We start from the raw sequence: 25,258 nt of genomic DNA, 5'->3' as shown, positions 1-25,258 counted from the left end.
GTCTAGTCCTGGTCGTCGCCCTTTAGGAAAGATGGGGACAAACCGGCGAGTCCGGAGGAGAGCAGCCAGAATGATCCCAGGTGCTGAAAACCAGAGCTCTGAGGACTGGTTAGAAAACCTGGACATGTTTAGTCTGGAGAAAAGAAGACTGAAGGGGGAGCTGATAAGTCTTCAAATACGTTAAGGGCTGGTACCGAGAGGACAGTGACTAGTTGTTCTCCGTGTCCCTGGAGGTAGGAGAAGAAGCAATGGGCTTAATCTGCAGCCAGGGAGATGTAGGTGAGATATTAGGAAAAACTTTCCAGCTCTCAGGGCAGTGAAGCTCTGGACCAGGCTCCCAGGGGCGGCTATGGCATCTCCAGCGTTGGAGGGTTTTAAGGCCAGGTCGGACAATCCCCTGTAAGGGCTGGTCTGGGTTTACTGCCCCCGGCCTCGGCACCAGGCTCGGTGACCTCTCGAGGTCTCTCTCAGCCCCACATTTCTGTGATTCTCTGAAGTTCGGTTTTCTTCTGTACTGGAAGGAAATGGAGACCTTGTGAAATGTTTAATGAAACAGGCGCATGCGAGCCCCACGCCCCCTCCCCCCGCCCCGCAGCGAGGCTGGTGCTCACGTCACTCCCCTGGGCCAGGGAGATGCAGGTTCAAGTCCCTGATTGGGAGCCTGGACTTGGGGGAGCCCTGACCACCTGGCTCTGTCTGTGATTGTGACTGGAGCGGAGAGCCAGCTCTGGTCCCAGTGCCCAGTCTGCCACAGGCCCAGTTCCCCATTGCTCTGCTCCAAGTGCCCTCACTTGCACCCCTGCTGAGTGCTGCTCTTTGGATCCGCTGGCATTTGCTGCTCACTTTGCACCAAGGGACTGAGGAGCTGGGCAATGGTGAACTGGGCTTCGTGTGTGGGAGAGATTCCCATTTGCCAAGCAGCTTCCCTGGCGCTGGCTCCGCGCTCTCCCGTGCCCCTCCCTGAGGCTCAACCAGGCCTGGGTCTGTGGCTTGTCCCCTCTCTAGGTGCAGGCCGCATGGTGCCCTCCACATGGTTGTTATTTTTACAGCAGGGCTCATTGAATAATTATGGCAGGAGCGCAGTTCCCTCCCAGGCAGGCTGGAGTGAACACCCCCTCTGCCATGTCTAGGCAATTAAGTCCCAATTAGTGGTTTGAGGAGAGGAAAGGGAGGGACAGAGACCTAGTTGTCCTTTGGAATGGCCCGGCCGGATCAGAACCATGGGCCACCCAGCCCAGCCTCCCACAGTGGCTGGCACCTGTGATTCTGCCCACACAGGGCTGTGATGACTCCAGCAGCATGCTCGGGGTGAGGCAGGGTGGCGGTGTGAATAGGGCAAAGGGCTGGATTCAAATCTGGGTTCAAATCCTGGCTCTGCCACAGATGCCCTGGGGGACCTTGGGCACATCCCTGCATCACTCTGGACCTCTCTTTCCCCATGTTAATACAAGCGACTGGGTATGGAATACGGGCAGCTGGGTGAAAGCTGATGACTCTCCTGGACCTGTCTGGCTCGGGGGTCTGTAAACCTGGGGTAGCAGGTGTTTCCTAGTGTGTGTGTCACGGCAGAGACTTCCTGAGCGATGAGGGCATGCTGGATGCCTTGGGAGTGGGGGGAGGGAGCGTGTTTCAACAACTCCATAAGACCATCCGGGTTGGCGCCTGCCAGCTGATGCAAGGGAGCTGGTGCCGATTACCCAGCAGCGAGCCCCTTGGGGGCTTCCAGACTGAAAGGATGTGGGATTGTTTTTAAGCAGAAGCGAGCAAGTCCCATGCCCCAGGATCGCCATGGCACTGCCTCGCCAGCAATGCAAACCCAGCACTGAGCAGGCACCTACCCCCTAGGTGTATTTGTACAGTGTCGGGGACCCGGGGCTTTTCCATGGCTCCAGCCCGTCGCTTCCTCCTAAGGTATCGATTTGATTCGTTCCATGGACAGGTCCTCGGGCACAGATGGTGCGTGCAGAGGAAAGAGGATTTGGTGTCCCAGCTCAGGGGAAAGAGTTTGTGCTAATGAGATGCTGGCTCAGGCAGGCTCGAGGCATTGGCAGGATCGGAGGATTCCTTGTTTTCCCCCTGTCAGGGCTGCGCTCTGGAGGCTGGAGTAGCCGGGGGGGTCCTGCCAGGCAGGTGGAAGAAGGGAAGGTGAGAGATGTCTGGAGATGGGGTGGCGGAGTAGATACAGTAATGAGATGACAGGAGCACCTCGAGATGCCTGGGAGTTCAGGGCCACACTTCTGCCTAGGTTGGCCACTCACGATTCCCGGCACATGGGACAGGCCAGCCCTTCTGGGGAGCTGCATTACCTGTCCCTCTCAGCATGACCTTGCCCGTGTGTGTGTGCCACTTTGAAGAGTGCGCCCCCCCGCCCCTGCGTGCGTGTCCTTGCATGGGGGGGGGGGCGAGGTCACCCCCCTGGGGGTGGAGCGGCGCCCTCTTTGTTATGGTGTCTCCCATTTGATACCGAACAAACCTCAGTACTGGATGGAGGGTGCACATTAGAAAAGCAGGACGGTCCGGTTTAAAACCGGATGAATGCAGGGGGGCTGGAACAGTTTTTATAGTGGAGGTGCTAAGAGCCATTGAACCGAACTGTAAAACCTGTAAATGATGGAAACCACTTCAAGCCAGGGGGTGCAGCAGCCCCCTAGTTCCAGCACCTACGGATGAATGGCCTAATTGCGCTGGGTGCTGCCCAGACCCCAACCAAGATTAGGGCCCCTGTCGTGCCGGGCGCTGCCCAGACCCCGACCGAGATCAGGGCCCCGTCGTGCCAGGCGCTGCCCAGACCCCGACCGAGATCAGGGCCCCTTGGGCCAGCCAGGCGCTGCCCAGATCCCGACCGAGATCAGGGCCCCTTGGGCCAGCCAGGCGCTATACTGATGTGACAGCCAGCACAACTGGCCAACACGCTGGGGGTGTCGAACTTGTCAAAGGCCAGAGCTAAAAGCTTGAGTCACAACAGCTGGAGCTAAGGAGCCAAGCTCCGTAGCTGGGGCGAGCACAAACTCGCCCCACCCCCCACCCCGCAGAGAGGGATGCGTCACACACGCATTCACTTGTGGGCCACACGCTTCCACTGCCCAGATGATCAGCTCCATTTTGCACCTGGGGAGACTGAGGCACAGAGCTTGCGGGGCTGGTTTCAGCGGCCTGTTGAGATCAGTCAGCACTTTGCTGAGCAGGGCTGCGATGACTCAGCCAAGCAGCTTCCATGCCCCATGGACAAAGGGTGGGAGAAGAAGCAGAGGCCCAGAGTGGGCAGAGACTGAGCCAGATCCCAGGCAGAGCCAGGAACAGAACCCAGGTGTCCTCATGCAGTGCCCGGCCCCCTGGGACGCATGGCCTGGCGGATGTGTCCTGCCCCGGGCCAGGCAGCCTGTGGGAGAGCTAAGGCCCTGCGGGTGTCCCTCCCTCAGAGGTGATTTCTGACCCGGCTTCTGGAGAGCCGGGTTTATGGAGCCGAACGGGCCCCGGGCCCACGCAGTGCCAGCTTGCCCCAGGAGCCTGGGCCATGGTGCAGCCGTCGTTGGCTGCAATGAATCACCAGCCCAGCCTTGCCGGGGCCTTTCCCCCGCGCTGAGGTGCTGCCGGGGCTTGCGCATTTAAACACCCCCTCGCGCCCAGGGGCAACGCGGCCAGGGCAGACTGCAGGGGCTGGGACGGGAGCCACTCCGGGCTCTTACGTGGCTGGTGCTATCTTGAGTGGCATGCGCCCGCTCTTGGATGGGCGTCGCTCTCAGTGATGCTGTGAGGGGGAGGAAATTAGCGAAACCTGATTGGAATGAAGAGTTTTGCTTTTTTTTAAAAGCCCTTAGAGGCAAGTCTCCTTAGTGGCCTAACACCAGGCTGGGAGCCAGGACTCCTGGGGTCTGCTCTGGGAGGGGAGTGGGAGCCAGAGCTTAACGCAGGGTGGGGTGATGGGGAGCCAGGACTCCTGCGGTCTGTTGCTAGCTTTGGACAGGGAGTGGGAGCCAGAGCCAGGACTCCTGGGTTCTGCCCCTGCCTGACTATCCATAGGACCGGAGATCCTCCAGCAGGCAGGGAAAGATCATTCCCATTTCACAGCTGGGGAGTCGAGGGCAGGGTGACATGCCCAGGGCTAGAGAGGGCACCCGGCAGTGCTGGAGCACCGAACCCACCTCACCTGGCCCGCCCCTTCCTTCCTAGGCCAGCTGTTCTTGGCTCTCTGGCTTTGGACAGCTCTGCCCCCTCCCCACAAAATGGGGCGAACATTCACCAGCTGTAGGCAGGATCATGGGATTAATTGCTAGGGGCCAGATGAGGCCTGGAGCCCCCGCAGGTAACAGGGGAAGGCTCCCCCTTCGTCTCCCCCCTGCAGGCGACAGGGTGGCTGGGGATACGCCCTGGAGCAGGTGCGGGAGTGGCCTTCCCCCTTTTCCTTGCAGGATGGAGCCTGGGAGGAGCTGGGGTAATTGTAGCAAATCGCTGGTCTCCCCTGTCTCTGAGTTCCACCAACCCCTGTGTGCGGGGCTGGGTCAGATGCCCTAGTCCAGCCCTCAGCACCCGCGCAGCTCCACGGGCAGCCGGTCGTGGCTTTCAGAGCGCCATGGCCAGGTTCCCGCAGGAGTCTTTCCCCTTCGAACTGGGAATGGGAGGGCAGATCTGGGGTGAGGCAGAGCCTGGTCCTTGGCGCTGCTGCAAGGCAGCTGAGATTACAAGTGTCCCTGGCAGATTGCTCCCGGGGGGGCTCTGCTGAGCTGACGCTGCTGTGCAGATGAGAGCCAGGCCGGCCGAAACGCACACCTGCCACTGGGCAGAGTCCAGCGGCTCTCTCGCTCCGGCCCCAGCTCTGCATGTTCACGTAGAGCCTGCCCGCTACAGAGCGTTGCTGGCTTCCCCCCTTGCTTTAATTCCGCCTTCACCTCTCCAGGCGCCTTCTCTGACAACAGCAGCGAGCTCTGCCAGGGAGGAAGGCTGGCGGGTGTGTGGTGGGGAACTCGCTTGGTTTCCAGCACAATGGGATTGAAACGTGTTCAGGAAGCGCATGATTGTAGGGGGTTTCTTCACTGCCATGAGCGCTCTCCCGAGACCCAGCAGAGCAGTGCCCGGGCCTGGCCCGCAGGGTCCTGGGCCCGGTTGCAGCATGAGCACGAAGGGCTGGTTTGACCTGACCCCTGGCAAAGGGCCGGTGCGCTGAGCTGGGGCTCCGGTGCTGTGCCTGGTGCCAGCCCCAGGGTGGCAGGACCCACGGCCGTGGCTTTGAGCTTTGCAGCCCCAGTCCTGGCTCTGAACGAGGGCATTGTGCTGCGTGAGGCAGCCACCGCCGGTGACTCATGGAGGAACCCAAATTAGGCTCCCACGAAGGGGGGCAGGGGAGGCAGCCGGGAGCCAGACGAGGCTTTTGACTTGTTTACTCCGACGCCATCGTTTGGGGAAGGTGGCAGAAAGCTCCCTCCTGCGCAGCCGTCTCCTTCCGGAAAACACCTCCCCCCAGCTCTGCCGCAGGGCCATGCGAGGGGGCGGCCAGGAGTGGGGGGCCCGCAGGGCGTGGTGCCTGGGCTGGGCATCTCACAGGCAGCGGCAGGGCTGCACAGAGAAGGGTGTGGGGCTGGCAGTCTTAGCAAGGCCTGGCGGTGAAGTTAGAGCGGGGGCTCCCCAGCCGTTCCCAGCACCCGCCTCGAGCGAGGCCTGTCGCAATGTGCCCCTGTAACCCGGGGGAAAATTCAGCACTGCCCCTGCCCTCCCAGCCTTGCATGGACAAGTCTTGGAGGGGTCCAAGTACAGGCCCGTAGCCCCCATTTGAGCATGGGCTGGTGCGGAGGCAGCTTGCCTGGGACTCCCATGAGCCAGGGTAGGCCCTAGCGTTGGTGTGGATTGCAGATCCCTGGGGGCAGGGACTGTGCAGCGCCGGCCCGGCGGGGACCCTGATCTCGCTGGGGCTCTGGGCAGTACCAGGCACAGTGGGGACCCTGATCTCGCTGGGGCTCTGGGCAGTGCCAGGCACAGTAGGGACCCTGATCTCGCTGGGGCTCTGGGCAGTGCCAGGCACAGTGGGGACCCTGATCTCGCTGGGGCTCTGGGCAGTGCCAGGCACAGTGGGGACCCTGATCTCGCTGGGGCTCTGAGCAGTACCAGGCACAGTGGGGACCCTGATCTCGCTGGGGCTCTGGGCAGTGCCAGGCACAGTGGGGACCCTGATCTCGCTGGGGCTCTGAGCAGTACCAGGCACAGTGGGGACCCTGATCTCGCTGGGGCTCTGAGCAGTGCCAGGCACAGTGGGGACCCTGATCTCGCTGGGGCTCTGAGCAGTGCCAGGCACAGTGGGGACCCTGATCTCGCTGGGGCTCTGGGCAGTACCAGGCACAGTGGGGACCCTGATCTCGCTGGGGCTCTGGGCAGTGCCAGGCACAGTGGGGACCCTGATCTCGCTGGGGCTCTGGGCAGTGCCAGGCACAGTGGGGAGCCTGATCTTGGTTGGGGTCTGTGCAGCGCCTGGCCCGGTGGGCATGGATGGTGTGTGAACCACCAGCTGGGGGAGGCTAGCCCCCAACCCTGCCCATTGTGCTTGAGGCCCCACCCCTTCTGTACTCCCCCTCCCCTGACTGCAGCCTCCCCCAGCCTATGATACCCACTGCCCATGCTGGTAAGGACCCTGATCTTGGCCGGCGGGGGCCCTGGTTTCCGGGGGGCTTGGGCAGTGCCCGGCCCGGCGGAGGCCCTGGTCTCCAGGGGCCTCTGGGCAGTGCCCGGCCCTGCAGGGGGCCTGGTCTCCGGGGATTCTGGGCAGCGCCCGGCTCGGCGGGAGCCCTGGTCTGTGGGGGGCTCCGGGCAGAGCCCGGCCCAGTGGGGGCCCTGGTCTCTGGGGCGCTCTGGGCAACACCTGGCCCGGTGGGGGGCCTGGTTTCCAGGCGGCTCTGGGCAGTGCCCGGCCTGGCGGGGGCCCTGGTCTGCGGGGGGCTCTGGGCAGCGCCCGGCCCGGCGGGGGCCCTGGTCTGCGGGGGGCTCTGGGCAGCGCCCGGCCCGGCGGGGGCCCTGGTCTGCGGGGGGCTCTGGGCAGCGCCCGGCCCGGCGGGGGCCCTGGTCTGCGGGGGGCTCTGGGCAGCGCCCGGCCCGGCGGGGGCCCTGGTCTCTGGGGGTTCTGGGCAGCGCCCGGCCCGGCGGGGGCCCTGGTCTCTGGGGGTTCTGGGCAGCGCCCGGCCCGGCGGGGGGCCTGGGCTCGGGTGGGTCTCTAGGTGTTATACACAAGTAAGAAGCCCAGGGTCCATGCCCCCTGCCCGGTGCCAGCAGCATGGCGTGTTCGGGCCTCTCACAGGTGTCTGCTCCTGTTCCACCCTCAGCAGCGGGCACCAGGCCAGGCGGGTCCTGGGGCTGGCAGCAGCCTGGCAGCGGGCAGGCTGTACTTGGCTGCCCCAGGGGCCCGGCACTGCGGGCGGCTCCTGCTGCGCAGAGCAGCGGGGCCTTTGCTGGGATGCCAGGGCCGGGCCCTGGCACAAGGGCGCAGCGCAAGCCTGGGGGGGCCGCGCAGCGCAAGCGGGGGGGGGGGGCGCCTGGCGCCCTCTCGTGGCGGCGGCGGGCGGGGCGCGCCTGCTTTGCTCAGGGGAAGGGGCCCCCAGACTGTGATGGGGGCGGCGGGGCTGCAGACTGTGTGTGTTGCGGGGTGGGGCAGGGTGAGCCCGGCGCCTGGAGGGGGGTGATGTGCGGGGCTGTGAGCGGGATGGGGGGACCCGGGGCTCTGCATGGGGTGGGGCAAGGAGATGGGGACCGGGCTGTGCGGCGGGATGGGGGGCTCTGCACGGGGAGAGCGCCAGGCTGTGGGCGGGGAGGAGGTGGGGGGCTGTGCGCGGAGATGGGGGCCCGGCTGTGCGCGGGTGTCGGTGGAGGAGATGGGGGCTGTTCGCGGGGGCCGGGCTGTGCGCGGGGATGGGGGGAGGAGATGGGGGCTGTTCGCGGGGCGGGGGGAGGGGATGGGGGGCCGGGCTGTGCGCGGGGATGGGGGGAGGAGATGCGGGGCTGTGCGCGGGGGGAGGGGATGGGGGGCTGGGCGCGGGGATGGGGGGCCGGGCTGGGCGCGGGGCGGGGATAGGGGGCTTTGCGCGGGGATGGGGGGAGCGGATGGGGGGCTGTGCGCGGGGATGGGGGGGCCGGGCTGTGCGCGCGGCGGGGGGAGGGGATGGGGGGCCGGGCTGTGCGCGGGGATGGGGGGAGGAGATGCGGGGCTGTGCGCGGGGGGAGGGGATGGGGGGCTGTACGCGGGGATGGGGGGTCGGGCTGGGCGCGGGGATGGGGGGAAAGGATGGGGGGCTGGGCGCGGGGATGGGGGGAGAGGATGGGGGGCCGGGCGCGGGGATGGGGGGAGGGGATGGGGGGCCCGTGCGCGGGGATGGGGGGGCCGGGCTGGGCGCGTAAGTCGGGGGAAGGGGCTGGGCGCGGGGACGGGTGGCCGGGCTAGGCGCGGGGCGGGGGGAGGGGATGGGGGGCCGGGCATGGGGGGCCGGGCTGGGCGCGCAAGGCTGGGGGAGGGGCTGGGGGGCCGGGCGCGGGGATCGGGGCCGGGCCGGGCGCGCAAGGCGGGAGGAGGCGATGGGGGGCCGGGCGCGGGGATCGGGGCCGGGCCGGGCGCGCAAGGCGGGGAGAGGCGATGGGGGGCCGGGCGCAGGGATCGGGGCCGGGCCGGGCGCGCAAGGCGGGGGGAGGCGATGGGGGGCCGGGCGCGGGGATCGGGGCCGGGCCGGGCGCGCAAGGCGGGGGGAGGCGATGGGGGGCCGGGCGCGGGGATCGGGGCCGGGCCGGGCGCGCAAGGCGGGGGGAGGCGATGGGGGGCCGGGCGCGGGGATCGGGGCCGGGCCGGGCGCGCAAGGCGGGGGGAGGCGATGGGGGGCCGGGCGCGGGGATCGGGGCCGGGCCGGGCGCGCAAGGCGGGGCAGGCGGCAGAGCCGTCAGGCGGCGGCGGCGGGAGCTCGGGGTCCGCGCTCGGAGCCGCCCCAGCCGGTCTGTCCCGTAGCGCAGCGGCAGCGCCCGGGGCGGGGGCAGCGGCGCCGGCGGTGCGGAGCCCGGCGCGGGGCAGAGCCATCCCGGGGGGGGGCTCCCGGCCCCCCGCGCCTCGCTGCGCCGCCCCGTGACATGCGGCGGCGGCGAGACCCGGCTCCGAGCTGCCGCCGCCCCCAGCCAGAGCCACCCGGCGGCCGCCCGCCCAGCAGCGCCCAGCGCCGGCCCCGCTGCCCGCGGAGCGGAGCCGCCTCGGCGGCGCGGACCCGTCCCAGCCCCCGCCGCCCGCCATGGAGAGGGCGCCTGGAGCCGGCGAGCCGGGGGCTCGGGGCCGAGCTCGCCTCTGACCCAGCCTCGGGGGCGGGGAGCTAGAGACTCGCCCCGGCTGCCGCTTGTCACCGGGATCCGCCGCGCCCACAGAGCCCGGCCCCGGGGCGCGCCGTGCGCTCCGCCGTCGCTCCGCAGCTCCCGGCCCCGGGGCGCGCCGGGCTCCCGCTTTCCGCAGCCCCCGGGCGCCCCGAGCTCCCTCCGGAGCCGCCTGCCTGGCGCCCGGCCCGGCCACCCGCCCGGCTCCGGGGGGCCCCGCGCGCCCCGCGCCGTGATGGAGCCGCCGCCTTGCCCCAAGAAGAGCCTGTCCCTCTCCTTGCCCGTACCCCGGGAGGGCCAGGCCACCCTCAAGCCTCCCCAGCACCTGTGGAGGCAGCCCCGGACCCCCATCAGGATCAAGCACCGGGGCTACTCGGATACGGACCGGCACCCGCCCCGGCACATCGAGCGGGCAGACGCCATGGACACCAGCGACCGGCCGGGGTTGAAGAAATCCCGCATGTCCTGGCCCTCCTCCTTCCACGGGACCCCCAGCCACGGCACGAGCAAGCGGTAGGTGCCGGGGGCCCCCACCGTGTGGGGAGCGGAGCGCTGGGGGTGGGGGGCAGGGGAGTGGGGGGGTCAGCGGGGCGTCCAGGTGGCCTCCCCCCCAGTGCAGCTGTATCAGACCCCCCACAGACACACGCATGGGGAGTAAGAACCAGGATTGCAGGGCATTGCTGTGAAAATCTCGGACATCCTCCACCCCTTGGGTAAGCGTCCAGCCCTGCCTTGGCCAAGTGGTCGGTGTGACAGTCTGGGGGGCTTGGTTTAGCCAGCAGCCCCCACTTCCAGGATGTCCCTCTCCTCCGAGCAAAGCGCTGTGCGTGTGGACTGGGACAGCAAGGGATTGAGGGTGGCTCAGAGCCACCCCCCGCTGCTGCTGGCCCTGCAGTCTTTGGTAGAGCTACTTTTTGCTAACTAAAGCCGAGCCCTCAGACGGGAAGCTGAAGGGAAGGCGGGTCTGAGACTTGCAAAATGGTCCCAGCGGCTGGGACTGGTGTTAGACAAGATTAAGCTGCTTAATCTCACTCCCCATGTGTGTGGGGGGGGTCTGATGCAGCTGCCCCCGGGGGAGGCCACAGGACCGGCAGACCAAGGGGTGAAATTGTCCAGAGTCTGGTCCTGATCTCGCCTTCGTGTGCAGTAGACCCACGGCAGCCCTGCGTTGCTCCCTGGATTTACACCACTGCCAGGGCGGATGGGGGCTAAACGTTCCGATTAAAAAACAAACCGCCAAGTCCTGGGAATGAATCTGCCTGGAGAGCTGGGGATGGCCAGGGAGCCAAACTCTTCAGGCAAGCCCTGGGATCCTGGGGAGGGAAGAGAGCCCAGCATTACAGCCACCGCTGAGCAGTGCCTGCCTTGACACACGGCCCTCAAACCCCTGGGTGCACGGGCGTGTGTGCGTCCGCCCCACTGCTAAGCCCAGCGCTTGACGTGGTCTGAAAAGTGTGTGTGTGGGGGGGGGGTTGTCTGTCGTCATCTGGGAGCTGCATGTTTGGTCCGTCTGTGCTGGAAGTGTGCCCCGCCGTGGGCTGGCTCAACTCAAAGCCAAACCAAACCATGAGATGTTTGTTGCTGGGCCTGTGACCCATAGCGTGGCCTCTCACCCACCCCACGCCCTGTAGGTCTGTGTTCCTGGGGGAGGTTTGGCTCAGGGGCCAAATGAGCCCTCGGGTCTGGTTGGTTTTGCCCTTTCTTCTCCCTGTTGGAAGGAGGAGAAACTTGCTGCTGTTCCCGAAGGAAGCGCTGCAGGACTCCCCGTCCCGGGGAGCAGGCTTTGAACCCACAGAGATGCTGGGTTGTAATAGACCGGGAGGGGCAGAAGCGGAAATTGACCCCTGCTCTGCGAGAGGCAATAAGCTGTTGGTGGGTTTGTTGTTTTAAAGCGTTCTCTCCCAGTCCCCAGTCTGCGCCCGTGTCCGATTGCCCTGGAGCTTGCCCTGGCAGCTGTCGTCGGGCTGTTGCTGGCTCCGGGGGTTTCTGGCTCCTTGTCCCGTTTGTCGTGTGACTCTGCTGGGTTGGGGAGACTCTCCTTCGCCGGGGCCTTGCTGCGGGACGGGGCGCAGCATCGGAAGTAAAGGTGCGATAGTTACAAAGCCCTGGCAGGGTGCAGCTGTTTTGGGTTAAGAGCAGCTTGTTTCAGTGCAATGTCAGTGGCTTCGCCGGGGGTTTAAGCTAACCCGAAATAAGCCGCTGTTAAATCGGTGCCTCTGTGCAGGGGATTGCGTCAGTTTAACTGAACCCGTTTGAAAACTGGTTTCAGTTCGGCCTGGTGCAGCTGTCCTGTGGGGCGGGGGCCCAGGGCTGCATCTGTGTGGCACAGCCAGGGGGCCGTGGGCATCTCCACCCATGAGTGGGGTGGTCAGTGCCCGGCGTGCTTGGTGTGTGCTGGAGAAGCACCTGGTGTGGCATTTCCCACAGAAAGGCCCCATATCTCATTCCCCCTGAGCCAGCCAGTCTTCCGGCTCTGGGGCCAGAGAGGAGCCATCCCCCTCTGAAGGGGGAAAGGGTTTGTGGCCTGGTCCCCACACCCCTCTGAGCCACACAGCGCTGCACCCCTGTCTTGGGATCAGATTGGAGCCGCTCCCCCCACGGGAAAGGCCCTGTATCTCATCTTCCACCCCCTGAGCCAGCCAGTCCCCCTGCTCTAGGGCTGGATCGGAAACAGTAGATCAGACCTTGTGCCCCCTAGGGGGAAAAGGCCCATTGCTTAGTCCCCACCCCCTGAACCAGCCTGTCCTACAGATTTGCAAGTCTTCCAGGGACTTGAGCTCTCTGATATGGAAGCACCCTGGAGGTGTGGGCTGGCAGGGGCCTTCTGGCTCTGACTTCACTGTTTGTGTGGTGCTGTTTAGGCCACTGGCTGGCCTCTGTGAGCCTGGACAAGCAAAGCCTGCCATGGTCGCTGTAGGAGGCTGATTTTGATTTTCCAGGCTGTGTCTTAGCCCTTTGCTGCATCTTTCTCCTGGTTTCTCACAGGGGCTGAGGGCTCTTGTCACCTGGAGCAACGAGTGGTGTTTAAAAAAGAACCCTTTGAAATCTCCTGCCCCGGGTTGGCTAATCTGAGAAATTTACTACCCGCGGACAGTCATTATCCATGGGAGAATGCCGGTGGCATTTAAAATGTGCCAATTCCTCAGAGCAAATGGAAATTAAAAGGCCTCTAAGTTTCTTTTCAAGTCCTGCTTTTGAATGAAAGTTCGCCCAGCACTGCAGCCACAAATCAAAGCGTCATGGAAATAGGACGTGGGTATTAGAACGTTCCCTCCAAGGGCCGTTATTAACGCTGTTCCCTGTGATTAATTCCTCGCTGACTGGCTGCCTCGTCAGCTCTATTTCTGGGGGTTTGACTTAGGCTGCATTTTCTTTTCCCCCATGCATGAAACCCAAAGGCCCGCCTGCCTCTTGTGTGGAAGGTCGGACTGGATGATCCAGCGGTGACTTCTGGCTTTAAAACCCATAGAATGGAACTGAGGAGCCCTGGGCTCAGATCTCCGCTCTGCTGCGGGTGGGACCTGGGGCAAATCACTTCCCTTCTTGGGGCTGCACATGGGGAGGGAGCATGCTTTCCCAAGCTCAGGGGTGTTCTGGGGCTGTGTGGTGTAGTGGCTAGGGGCACTGTACGAGGACCCGGGGTCTAGTCCTGCCCATGCCCTCCTTTGCGATCTTAGGCAGGTCCTTTCCCCTCCCAGTTCTTGTGCAGTTGGCTCTTAGGGCAAGGCCTGTGTCTTGGCGTGCGATGGCACAGGGCCCGGATCTCTGCTGGGAGCTACCATAATACACGTCAGTAATAAGACCAGTTGGTCGGTGCCTTCTGAAAGGAGGTCTGGGCAGGGATCGCTGGACAAACCGGGTGGGCTGGGTCAGCCCCAAAGAGGAATTCCCACCCCTTCCCCGCGAATCCCTCAGGCACCAGGGAGGTTTTCGAGCCGCGTCACTCATTACTCAGACAGTCCTCGCTCTCTCGATGGAGGTGATGGGTAGATTTAAGTGTGCCGAGGCTAATGTGAGGATTGCATCAGTGAGCCCCTGCTCGGCACTGTGGGAGGGGATGTCTGTCCAAGGATCATGGGGCAGGGGATATATTCCCAAGATCTGCAGCTGGGGGGTGTGCGGGGGAACCAAACAGCTGTTAGATCCTGACCCGAGGCCTGAGTGTACAGCAGCTGGCTTTGGTGGGAGCTGGCACAGGGGTTTCTAATCCAAGCTAATCCCCTACCTCTCTGTGGAGCACGCTGTGTCTGGGTGATTGACTGCCTCCGCCTCCCCGGTTGGAGCCGTAAAGCTGTGCCGCTCGGCACCTCCCCCTCTTGTTCGCTGGTGCTAAGTGGCCATGAAGCCTGGGGATTAATAGGTGCTGGAAGCCACGTATCGCTCCTGTGGCTTGGGCACCTTTGCAGGCACCGATGCCACATGTCCTGTATCCATTGGCACTGCGGGGACGTTCGGGCAGTGGATTTTGTTATGCAAAGTGCAGTTCCCAGCTGAGCAGAGATGGGGTGAATGGAGTGGAATGCGCTGCGTGAGCGGGCGGGACTGTGGCTGCATCCCTGGGGCCTGGCTTACGGTCACGGCGGGGGCTGCATCCGCTGGCTGGGCTCTGATTGTCTCCTCGGAGCCTCAGGAACTAGGGAGTGCCTGGGAGGAGGAAGAGCTGGGCCATGTCTCCCAGCAGCCAGGCTATTCCTATTACTTGGTGTATTATGGTGGCACCAGCTGATATCAGAGCCCCATAGCTTGGCTAGGGCCCGCGCTCAGCCCCAGGACCCCTGGGTTCCGTGCTCTGCCCTGCTGGGTGACCTTTCCTGGGTCACTTTACCCTTCTGCCAGCTGGATGTGCTCTGGCCCCCCTTCCAGCCCTGCTCAGCCCAATGCCTGAACCTGCCGGAGAAGGGTGGACCATCACCAAGCCAACCTGTCTGCTGTTGTTTTAAACCTAGTGCTCCGACACTGAGATAGCATGGGGAATCTCTGAAGGCACCGAATCAGGGCCTCTGAGCCTCCCCCAGCCCACAATCCCGTCAGCCAGCAGAAAGATCATCAGCTTTTGGGGCAGAGAATTTCTGTCTGTTCTGTGTCTGTACAGTGCCTTCGGCACTTGGCCCCCAGGTGCATCCGTCATTCGAGTAATTCACCAGAATAAAGGGTTGAGGCTCCCCCTCCAAGCTAGCTGTAAAGGAAGACCCACGCTGGCTCCTCACCCCGCTGAGGGGACGGCCACGGCTGGAGGGTGGAGCTGGGACTGGCTCCCTCAGAGCAGGTCTGCCACCCGCCCCGGGAGAGCTCCAGTCAGGAGTACAGCTTCCCCACCTGTCTGTCCACTTTCTGGGCTCTCCAGTGTCAGCTTTGAGCCTTTACCTCTCCTGGGCCGGCGGCTCTGCCAGGCCCAGCCCAGACCCTGCGTAACCAGTGGGCGTGGGACCTGGTGCCCTGCGGTGGTTCGGTGCCCAGCGGGGAATGAAGGGATCAGACTGCTGGCTTGAAGCCAAAGCACTGTTTAGTTAGCAGTAGGAACAAAGCTCCTAGAGAAACAGGGTTTTCAAACCAACAGCCTATCTGCACTTCTTAGCTAAGGCTCCCCATCCCCTGAGGGCAGCCTAGGCCAGCCTAGCTTCTTCAGACACCCCAGCAGGTCCTGGGGGTCAGACAGGTTCCCCCAAACAGCTCTCCCTTCTCCTTGTTACACCTGCCTCAGTTCTTTGCTCTGCCAGTTCCCAGGCCTCTTCCTGCCCTGCCCCTGTGTCATGGAGTCCCTGGGCGATGCTCTGGAACTGCTCCCTACGAAGCCAGGCAGGACTCTGGGGAAGTCTCCTCTCTGGGAGCAGCCTGTCTGCAGGACACACAGCTCACCCGGCTTCCACCTTCCTGGGTCTGACCTCGGAGCATTCAGCCTCCTCTGCCCCTCTGTGCGCTTCCCCCAGCGAGTCCACTCAGGTGGGGTCCTGGGGAAGCCAGAGGGTCCTGCCCCCCGACTCCGCAGTCAGACGGGACTCTCAGCCAGCCAGTAAAACAGAAGGTGACAGGAACATGGTCTAACACAGAGCTTGTAGGTGCAGAGAACAGGACCCCTCAGCTGGGTCCATTTTGGGGGGCAGTGAGCCAGACAACCCCATCTGTCCTTCACTCCATGTCCCAGCTAGCCCCAAACTGAAACTCTCTCCAGCCCCTCCTCCTCTGGGCTTTGTCCCTTTTCTGGGCCAGGAGGTCACCTGATTCCTTTGTTCTCCAACCCTTTAGCTCTCACCTTGCAGGGGGGAAGGGCCCAGGCCATCAGTTGCCAGGAAACAGAGTGTTGGCCATTCTCTGTGTCCAGACCCCTGCACACACCTGCCCTCTAGGGCTCTGCAATGATCATACACCCTTATCCCACCACCTAGATACTTACGAACTGCATAGGGGAAACTGAGGCACCCCCACACTATTCAGAGGAAACATTAAGAACAGTCCCACTTCGTCACACCCTGCCTGGTAACAGCCTCGGAGCCTGATCTCCAGCTGTTCCTCCTTCTTTCTGCTGATTTTCCTGACAGCCCCCTGTTAAACAGAACCAATATACACGTACGGTAAATATCCCAATCACCCGGCCAACACGCAGTATTCATCAGCTCCAGATCCATCACAGCTTCTGTCCTGCACTTCCGTTCCCAGGCTCTTATCTATGTTAATCTCTGTTTCTCCAGTGTCTTCACCACCAGGATAATGCTTTACGGATAATTAATTAACCAGGGAGTTGTTCTTACTGCCCACTGGTTTCATGGCCATGAGAACAGATGCAGAGAGGGGAAGTAACTTGTCCCAGTGTCCCACAGTTAGTGGAAGAATCAGGAAGAGGACACAGGAACCCTGACTACAAGACCACCTTGACTTTAACCCACCAGACCCCACACCCCTCCCCAAGCTGGGGAGAGAACCCAGGAGTCCTGGCTCCCGGCCCCCCCTGCTCTGACCCACCAGACCCCACTCCCCTCCCCAAGCTGCGGAGAGAACCCAGGAGTCCTGGCTCCCAGCCCCCCCTGCTCTAACCCACTAGACTCACATTATGCACTAACACTGACTCTCCACGACCTTGTCTGCTGATCCCAGTTCTTTACAAGCTGGTGTCTGTGTCTGTACCACCCCACGACAGCCAGAGAACAAGAATTGCTTTGGACCCTCCTGGAACCTGCTGGCTTTGCCCGCGCGATCGAGGGCCCAGCCAGAGGGGTCTGCGTGTGCAGGGAGCTGCCCGAGCGAGGTTTGGCTGTTTGAGCCATCAGCAGCCGCTTATAGCTCGTTAACGCCCCACCTCAGCGTGGGCTCCAGAGACCTTCCTCTCCCCTGCCTTGGCCAGTTGCATTTAACTTGGGGCTTGATAGGTTTCAGAGCAGCTGCCCTGTGAGTCTGTATTTGCAAAAAGAACAGGAGGCCTTGTGGCACCTTAGAGACTAACCAATTCATTTGAGCAGAAGCTTTCGTGAGCTCCAGCTCACTTCATCGGATGCTTCATCTAAGGTGCCACAGGTCCTCCTTTTCTTATTGGGGCTTGAGCGGCAGCAAAAGATTTACCTATCCCCCCCTCCCCGCCCGCTGCCCAGCTGTGATCTGCATCCTGGCTCAGTAATCGTAACAAGCACCCGCCCTGGCTTGTGATGCCACCTTCTGAGCGAAGGTCTGGTAGCCCCAGCTCTGTGTGAGGGTCAGACTGCTCCTGTGCCCTGAAGCCCTCTGCCCCCCAGTCCCTGTGTGCTCGGAGACGTACTATGAGCCGATGGAAGGCTCTGCTGCCACACGTGAGTGGGGCTGAGGGTGTCGCAAGCTGCTGAAAAGATCAGATATTTTGTATGTGCAGTAGGACAAGGATTTGGGAGCAGTCCCTAGGGGGCAGGTTACCCCAGCGCTGCCTCAGGCCCGGCATCTTGCACCTGTCTCTGCAACTGCTGTGGCTGGCCGCGCTACCTGGAGAGCTGGCAGTTCCTGTGTTTGCTTTTGCCTGCTCTGATTCTGTTTCCATCCTTTTGGTTCCTTCAAATTGGTGCGTGGTCTCGTTCTGCTGCCGACACGGCCGTTCGCTTGCCCTGGCGAGAACACTCCTGCTCCGTAGCAGTGACACAGCACTTCTCATCTCCAGAGCGCTATGTGGTGACCTGCCCAGCAGTCTTCACTCGGTTCCGGCCAGTCCCGCTTCCTGCTCAGACAGTCCCCGTTTCCTAGACGAAAACCAGGGCCGCACGTCTCCTTCGCCCTGGCCTGCATGCTGCTGCTCGCCCCAGCACTCTCCCCCTGATCTGGGAGCATCGTGTGCGAACAGCAGAGAATCGGGCATTGTGCGAACCACTGAAACTAGGCAATTGGCACCAGCTTCAACGGACGGATTTAACCAGTGCGTTCAGGGGTTTCACCCTCGCTCAGATTAGTTTAGCTTGCATCGCAGGTGTGGGTCACGAGAACTCTCTCCGCTCTCCATGTGGTGGCTGCAGTCCTTAAACCCAGATATGAGTTCCCAGAGCTCCTGGCTGCATGTGAACAGGGGGGCTACTGGGTGGGACAGGTCTTGGGGTCAAATACAGAGGGAACAGGACCTCCCTACTCGCAAGTCCCGGGTTCAACCCACCACAAGAATTAAATCAATCTCATTGAACTGATTTAACTCAAATTTGTGTGTGGAGACGAGGCCTTAGTTCCTTTTATGTCGACTGGGAACAAGTTTAAGCTAAACCAGAAAAGAACAGCCAGGGGGGTCATGCTAGGCTAAGGGCTTGTCTACATAGGGACACTCAGGAAAATTAATCCAGATTAATTTTCAAAGTGGATTAGTTAAAACCATATGAAACCCTTGGTCGGTTGCTCTTGTTCAGAGTGAAAGTGGCCTTAATTCAGAGCATTTTAATCCACAAAGTGAAGCGGCACCGAGGCCTCCTCTGAGCCTCACTGCACTGGGCTGGATTTTAAGATCCTTCCACCCTGGCTCTGCCAGGGCCCTGCTGATGCTCTTCCCATCCAGCCGCACACGGTGCTGCCCAGCGCAGGTGCCTGCCTTCCCCTGAGCAGGAGCCCAGGGAAACCCCCGGCCAGCGGGAGACGTGGGGGTCAGGCTGAACTGCAACCAGTTAGCCCTTGGCAGCTTCCTTCTGGGCGTGGGGGCAGGCAACCTACAACATTTCCAGCCTCCCACACAGCTGGTCAGGGATGCAACACACAGACACGTGCCCCGCACCGGGCCTGACTCCCAGTGAGGCTCAGGCCCCTCTGATGGATTAATGTGGCTGGAATTTGCCCCATGCGGAGGGCTTCCCTGCGGGTGCAGAGCTGGCATAAGGGCCCTGCCCCAGCCCCGGTTGGTGGGGGCGGATCTGGAGCGTGGCTGGGGAGCTGCACTGTGGCTATTCCGTCCTCCCCCCCCCGGGGCGTGGCTGGAGCAAGATGCAGGGTGGCTGTTCCCTGCGCAGTGGGCTTGAGTGCAGTCCGGAGGCTGGTCTGGCTGGGGAGGGGCCCAGAACAGAGCTCCAAGCTGCCCTCACTCCCAGAGACCTGGGAAACCGTGAATCAGGCCCAATGAGCCGGATCCTGGAGGGACTCTGATTTACACCAGCCTGCTCCTAGACCCGGCAGCTCCCCCCCACCCCAACGCTCTGGCAGCCAAAGGCAGGAGACAATGATTCTGACTCACTCCTTGTCTTCCCTGTTTACCGAGCCTCACTTTCGGCAGCCAGCTCTCCCCCTCCCTCCCTCCCCCCAGCCAGCCAGGCCTGCCCTCCTTGCAAGTGAGTGAGAAGGTGTCTCCAGGCTCGGCACGGGTCCCCATGCACGCACACAACCTCTGCTCAGGAGCAAGATGGAAAATAAGAGCTGGGTCCGGTGCGGACGCGGCTCCCCCTTGCCGTCCGCATGATGCCGAGTTCGAGAGCCTGTCTTGTGTCAGCCACTCCATTCCCACCGGCGTGCCTGCCGCCTTCAGATTTCTCTGAGATCTTCCCCCGCTCAGCGCACGCTCCCCTTGGCCATGGGACGCTGCCCAGCAGGTCTCTGGCCCTGGATGGGAAGCTGAGAGCGCAAGCAGAAAGCCGATCAATGGGACCCTGAGTGTTCCTTGGATCCGCAGCAATGATGATGCAATTGGCATATGATGGTAGTGCCCAGCAGCCGCAGAGCAGGGCCGTGCTGCGCCAGGTGCTGTACAAAGCCAGACATTTGTATCTGGGAAGCTCTTCCCTGGCTGTCACCACCATAGTTAACTGCAAAGTGATTTCTGTGATGTAACACTGTAATTTCATTTCAGATCCATCAATTGCTGTCTAATTAAAAATAAAAGCAGCAGCCTTCCTATTTATAGGCTGCGCCCAGGCTTTGTGGAGTTCCAAAGCTGCCTTTAATTTGACACGAGGCATTTCAGAGCCTCACTCCCTGGTGGGGGCCCAGCTACCTTCCCCAGCCCCACCCGTTGGTTATTGCAGATGTACATGCAGAGTCATTTAATCTTGGGTTTCTAGCAGCCTAACGAGCAGCCGGGCTCTCATGCCGCGATACACGGGCCTGGCTTCTTGGTAATAAGGAAATTAACATTTTGTCCAGGGTGTCTTTCTCTGGGGGTAATGAGACGTGAACGCGCGCCGGTCGCTCGTCGGGAAGACGAGGCTGCTTTGTTCTAATTGTTCGCCATCTCTGCACGTGGGATCTGGACGAGCAGGCGTCAGGCGCAGCTGGAGGCCTGGCGGGAGCCTGCTTTGAAGAGGGCTGGGCGAGATCAGGACGGTTTGCCTTAGAAAGGAGAGAAGTCAGGAAGCGGGGCCAAGCGGATAGAGTGCTGTGCTGGGGAGCAGGAGACCTGGGCTTCAGTCCCGGCCCTGCCACTGACCCACCCGCTGACCTTGGGCAAGTCCCTTCCCCACTTTGAGCTTGTGTTTTCCCTCCCCTCTTTGGGGCAGGGGCTGTGTCTGTGCACACCCGACGCAATGCTGCCTGGCCTTGGCTGATGCTACTGTAATACACGGACAGAAGGAGACAGGAGCGAGAAGGCCGATTGGGAGCTTCCATTCACCGTGCCTCATGATGCGGGAACAAGGGGACACGTAATGGGAAGAAATTTAAATCAGAGCCCAGGAAATACGTTTTCCCTGTACAAGCTGCCCATTAGCCTGTGGGATTCATTGCCACAAGATATCAGTGCGGAGCTTCCAGGGTCTCAGAACGGGCTGGACATTTACATGGCTAACGAGAATCACCCAGAATTAGGGACTTATCAAAAACCAGCCCAGAGCCTTGGAAGATCTGTAAATGCCCAGCTGCAGGGCATGACCCCCCAACCAGTAAAGGTGGGGCTGGGAAGGAATGTAACCCAGGGGCAGGTTTCCCATCGTCTGCCTCCTGCCAGGTATCTTCAGCCTCCCTCTGAAGCAGCTAGTGCTGGCCGCAGTGGGTCTGGGGCTCCTCTGCCCAGTGTTTGCCGTTGCTGTTGAAGAGCACAAGGGCTGGACCCCCTGTGACGATGTGACTCAGCAGGGAGGGGGGAGTGTTGACCTGGGAATGTGCCCTGGGGATGGGAGACCTGAGAACCTGTCACCTGAGCCAGGAGGGGGAGGGGGAGGTGACACCTCTGCCCAGGAATGTGAACAGGGGCTGCAGCAGGGAACCTGCTGGGTGAGTTTAGTTTCAGTTTGGGGCTGGGTGGAGGAACACAGGGAACCCCAGGGCTGGGGTCTAAGCTCCCTGCTCCCGCAGAAGGACGTGATTGAGGGGTCCTGGTTGTACCCACAAGCTCTGTTTTTGGACTGTGTTCCTGTTGTCCTATAAACCTTCTGTTTTACTGGCTGGCTGAGAGTCTCAGTGGATCCCAGGAAGAGGGGTGCAGGGCCTGGACTCCCCCACACTCCGTGACACCCCCCCGCAGCTCATTGCTGACAACACAGATTGGTGGCGTGGTATCTAATGATGGTAATGGAGCGGTCTGGATCGCTGGGAAGCTGGGCCTGGCCACTCAAACACAGTGCATTTGCAGACAGCCTGATGCAGAGTTCTGCCTCTAGGAAGGAGGAACGCAGCCTTCCCTGCAGAATGGGGAACTGCATCCTGGAAAGCGGTGACCTTGAAAAGGATCTAGGGGTCGTCGTGGACAAGCGACTTAGCACCAGCTCCCAGTGCCGCACTGTGGAGAATGGGCTAATTACAGAATTGTCGGACTGGAAGGTACCGCGAGACGCATCTAGTCCAGCTCCCTGCACTCAAGGCAGGGCTAAGGATTATCTAGACCAGCCCTGACAGGTTTTTGTCTAACCTGCTCTTAAAAATCTCCAATAACAGAGATTCCACAACCTCCCTGGGCAATTTATTCCAGTGTTTAACCACCCGGACAGGAAGTTTTTCCTAATGTCCAACCTAGACCTCCCTTGCTGTAATTTCAGCCTTTTGCTTCTTGTCCTATCCACAGGGGTTACAGAGGACAATTTTTCTTCCTCCTCCTTGGAGCCACCTAACGTGAACCTTGGACGTATGGACAGGGGACTAAGCGAAGGGAGGTCACTGGAGTGCTGTGTTCGCCATCAGTGAGACCAGCACTGGACATTGCAGCCAGTTCTGGGGTTCTCATTTTAACAAGGATGTTGAACAATAGCTAAGGCTGCAGACGAGCACCACAGAAATGAGTCGAGGGCTGGAGAAACCCCCTGGTAGTGAGACCTCGAGTGGTTTAGCTTCTCCGAAAGATGGAGAAGTGAGGGTGACATGGGAGGCTCCATAACCCAGCCGAGTGAGGGCAGACCGAGCAGCAGGGGCTGGAAGCTGAAGCCAGACAAATTCCAATGAAAAACTGATTAATCACTGGGACCAGCTCCCCAGCGAGGGTGGATGCGCCATCCAGGGATGTCTTCAGACCCCGTCTGGAGCATGTCTGGAAGATGCTGTGATTGGGGTCAGGGCAGGGGTACCGGGCAGGAATTCCATGGCCTGTGCTATAAAGGGGGTCAGATCACATGATCTAACGGCCTCTTCTGCCCTTAAACTCCATGAGTCTCTGAAAGTCCCTGAGCGGGGGCGTGAGTAGCTAGGCCTTGCGCTGAACTCTGCACAGGGCGTGACTTACCTCTATGGAACATGAGAAGAGTTCTGACCACTGTAATAAATCTACAGCTGTCTCTGCTGCAAAGGGCAGATCTGATCTCTCCAGGTACTTTTTGGAACATCTCCTAGTTCACAGATATATCCACATGCAGCCCTGCAAGGCAAGGCAGGCATCTGAGTTAGCCCCTGTTAAGATGAGTGGGAGCTCTCTGCAAACTCAGGCCGTCATTGGTCATGTTTAGAAGGTTTTGGGACAGCTAAAGCTGAGACTCTCCAGAACCATTGGGAAATCTGTCTGCAACCCCCACCCTCCTTTAATCCTTTGCGGGGAGTGCACCCCAAACACTGCATTAATCTGTAAAATAACCCCCCAAGCCCACTTAAAGATAACTAATAAAGAACTAAAACACCCTGGTAAGTAGCTAGTGTCAGGCGGCTGTATCATGGAAACCCTGCGTTTGCCCCAAGCTGGGCCTTTTGGATTTGACATGCCAGTGGCCCGAGAAAGTCACAGGCTCTTTCTTTGAGAAGAGAATTGGTGAGTTAACTGGTCTGGTAGTTTGTAGTGACCTGGCTGGGTTAGCGTGAGCAGCGCTGTATTCTTCTGGGAGAAACGGGGTGAGGGGAAGTGGCCTGGACAGGACGACTGGCTGGGGGGTGAGTTTGTGACCTCAGCTCCACCACGTGCTCCCTGTGACCATGGGCAAGTCACTCAGCTGCTCGGTGCTCCTGGCCCCTCTGTACAGCAGGTCCCGGCAGGCGGTGCCCAGCGATCGCGCTAACAGGGAAATAGCAGAGACAGCGAGGTCATGTTCCGCCTTGGGTGATTACATCCCACCTCTCTGAATCCCCCCACCAGCGTCAGCTCCATCGGAGGCTCTTCGCTCCCTGTGCTGACTGTTGCTGTGCCCTGCTGACGGGTCCTACCCCAGAGCCAGCTGCATTTCGGAGGTGTGTGAAGCGGCTGCCTACCTCCCCAGATAGATAACGTTTGTAAAGAGGTTGGAGGGGCTGGGATGAAAGGTGCAATTATTTCTGGAATTTCATATTTATGTCCTTTGATTGGGCCCGGAGGAACCTGGGGGCTGCCCATACACAAATGAACTGATGGGATCCTGGTCGCAAGTGCTGTGTGCACGCAAGTAAATACCCTGCACCAGCATCGTCTCTGTCTATTAGCAGTGATGTGCTGCAGAGCGGGTGAGTCATCCTGCCCGTGTTAGCAAGGAGATTGCGTGCTGGGCTGGGGGGGTTCTGGTTAAATGAAGATTTGCATTGACTGAAATAACGTCTCCGAGAGAGAGCCCACCAGGAAACCACCTCCGTGGGGCCTTAAATTGTAACTTTCCAACAAGCTGATTGAGATAGGACCCAGGAGTCCGAAATATCCAGCTTGGGGAGTGGAGTGGGGTCTAGTGGGTTAGAGCAGGGTGGCTGGGAAGACAGGACTCCTGGTTTCTCTCCACAGCTCGGGGAGGGCAGTGGGGGCTAGTGGGTTCATAGAATCATAGAATATCAGGGTTGGAAGGGACCTCAGGAGGTATCTAGTCCAACCCCCTGTTCAAAGCAGGACCAATCCCCAACTAAATCATCCCAGCCAGGGCTTTGTCAAGCTTGGTCTTAAAAACCTCAAAGGAAGGAGATTCCACCACCTCCCTAGGTAATGCATTCCAGTGTTTCACCACCCTCCTAGTGAAAAAGTTTTTCCTAATATCCAACCTAAACCTCCCCCACTGCAACTTGAGACCATTATTCCTCATTCTGTCATCTGCTACCACTGAGAACAGTCTAGAGCCATCCTCTTTGGAACCCCCCTTCAGGTAGTTGAAAGCAGCTATCAAATCCCTCCTCATTCTTCTCTTCTGCCGATTAAACATCCCCAGTTCCCTCAGCCTCTCCTTGTAAGTCATGTGTTCCAGTCCCCTAATCATTTTTGTTGCCCTCCGCTGGACTCTCTCCAATTTTTCCACATCCTTCTTGTAGTGTGGGGCCCAAAACTGGACACAGTACTCCAGATGAGGCCTCACCAATGTCGAATAGAGGGGAACAATCACGTCCCTCGATCTGCTGGCAATGCCCCTACTTATACATCCCAAAATGCCATTGGCCTTCTTGGCAACAAGGGCACACTGGCTCATATCCAGCTTCTTGTCCACTGTAATCCCTAGGTCCTTTTCTGCAGAACTGCTGCCGAGCCATTCGGTCCCTAGTCTGTAGCGGTGCATGGGATTCTTCTGTCCTAAGTGCAGGACTCTGCACTTGTCCTTGTTGAACCTCCTCAGATTTCTTTTGGCCCAATCCTCCGATTTGTCTAGGGCCCTCTGTATCCTATCCCTACCCTCCAGCGTATCTATCTCTCCTTCCAGTTTAGTGTCATCTGTGAACTCGCTGAGAGTGCAATCCATACCATCCTCCAGATCATTAATGAAGATATTGAACAAACCGGCCCCAGGACCGACCCTTGGGGCACTCCGCTTGATACTGGCTGCCAAATAGACATGGAGCCATTGATCACTACCCGTTGAGCCTGACAATCTAGGTTACAGCAGGGTGGCTGGGAAAACAGGACTCCTGGGTTCTCTCCCCACCTCAGGAAGGGCAGTGGAGTCTAGTGGCTTAGAGCAGGGTGGCTGGGAAGACAGGACTCCTGGGTTCTCTCCCCACCTCAGGAAGGGCAGTGGGGTCTAGTGGCTAGAGATGCAGCGGTTGAGCTCTGGAGGCTGGAAGGCTGTTGCGAAGGTTAGAGGCAAGAAGCTCTGTGGTGCTGGCATCCGCTCCATCCCTTTGCCTCTGACGTCTTAATTGCACCATGGCGGCATCTCTGGCTGAACTGACAGGCTCCCCCTTCTTCTGTGGCCTCTCGCTCTTTGCACCTGAGCAAAGGCCTGACAGCGCATGACGCTCGGAA

General features: G+C 60.9%; 1 protein-coding gene across 9 annotated transcripts in view; it reads left to right on the top strand.

The window, feature by feature from the left end:
* The window catches only part of PDE4A (phosphodiesterase 4A), a 162,548-nt gene that overhangs the window by 44,682 nt on the left and 92,608 nt on the right, over positions 1-25,258 (top strand). For 2 of the 9 annotated variants that reach the window (XM_073318227.1, XM_073318225.1), the window contains exon 1: positions 9,536-9,828. The exons of the other annotated variants lie outside the window; for them this stretch is intronic. In XM_073318227.1, the coding sequence (XP_073174328.1) occupies positions 9,551-9,828 (278 nt within the window). In that variant the 5' untranslated portion in view covers positions 9,536-9,550. Of the gene's footprint in view, positions 1-9,535; positions 9,829-25,258 lie in introns of those variants that run through there. 9 annotated transcript variants of the gene reach the window in all.

This window comes from Lepidochelys kempii, chromosome 20, assembly GCF_965140265.1.
Source record: "Lepidochelys kempii isolate rLepKem1 chromosome 20, rLepKem1.hap2, whole genome shotgun sequence".
Classification (NCBI taxonomy): Eukaryota; Metazoa; Chordata; order Testudines; family Cheloniidae; genus Lepidochelys; species Lepidochelys kempii.
Note: the sequence above shows the minus strand (reverse complement) of the source record. Positions and strands in the feature narration are given on the sequence as shown.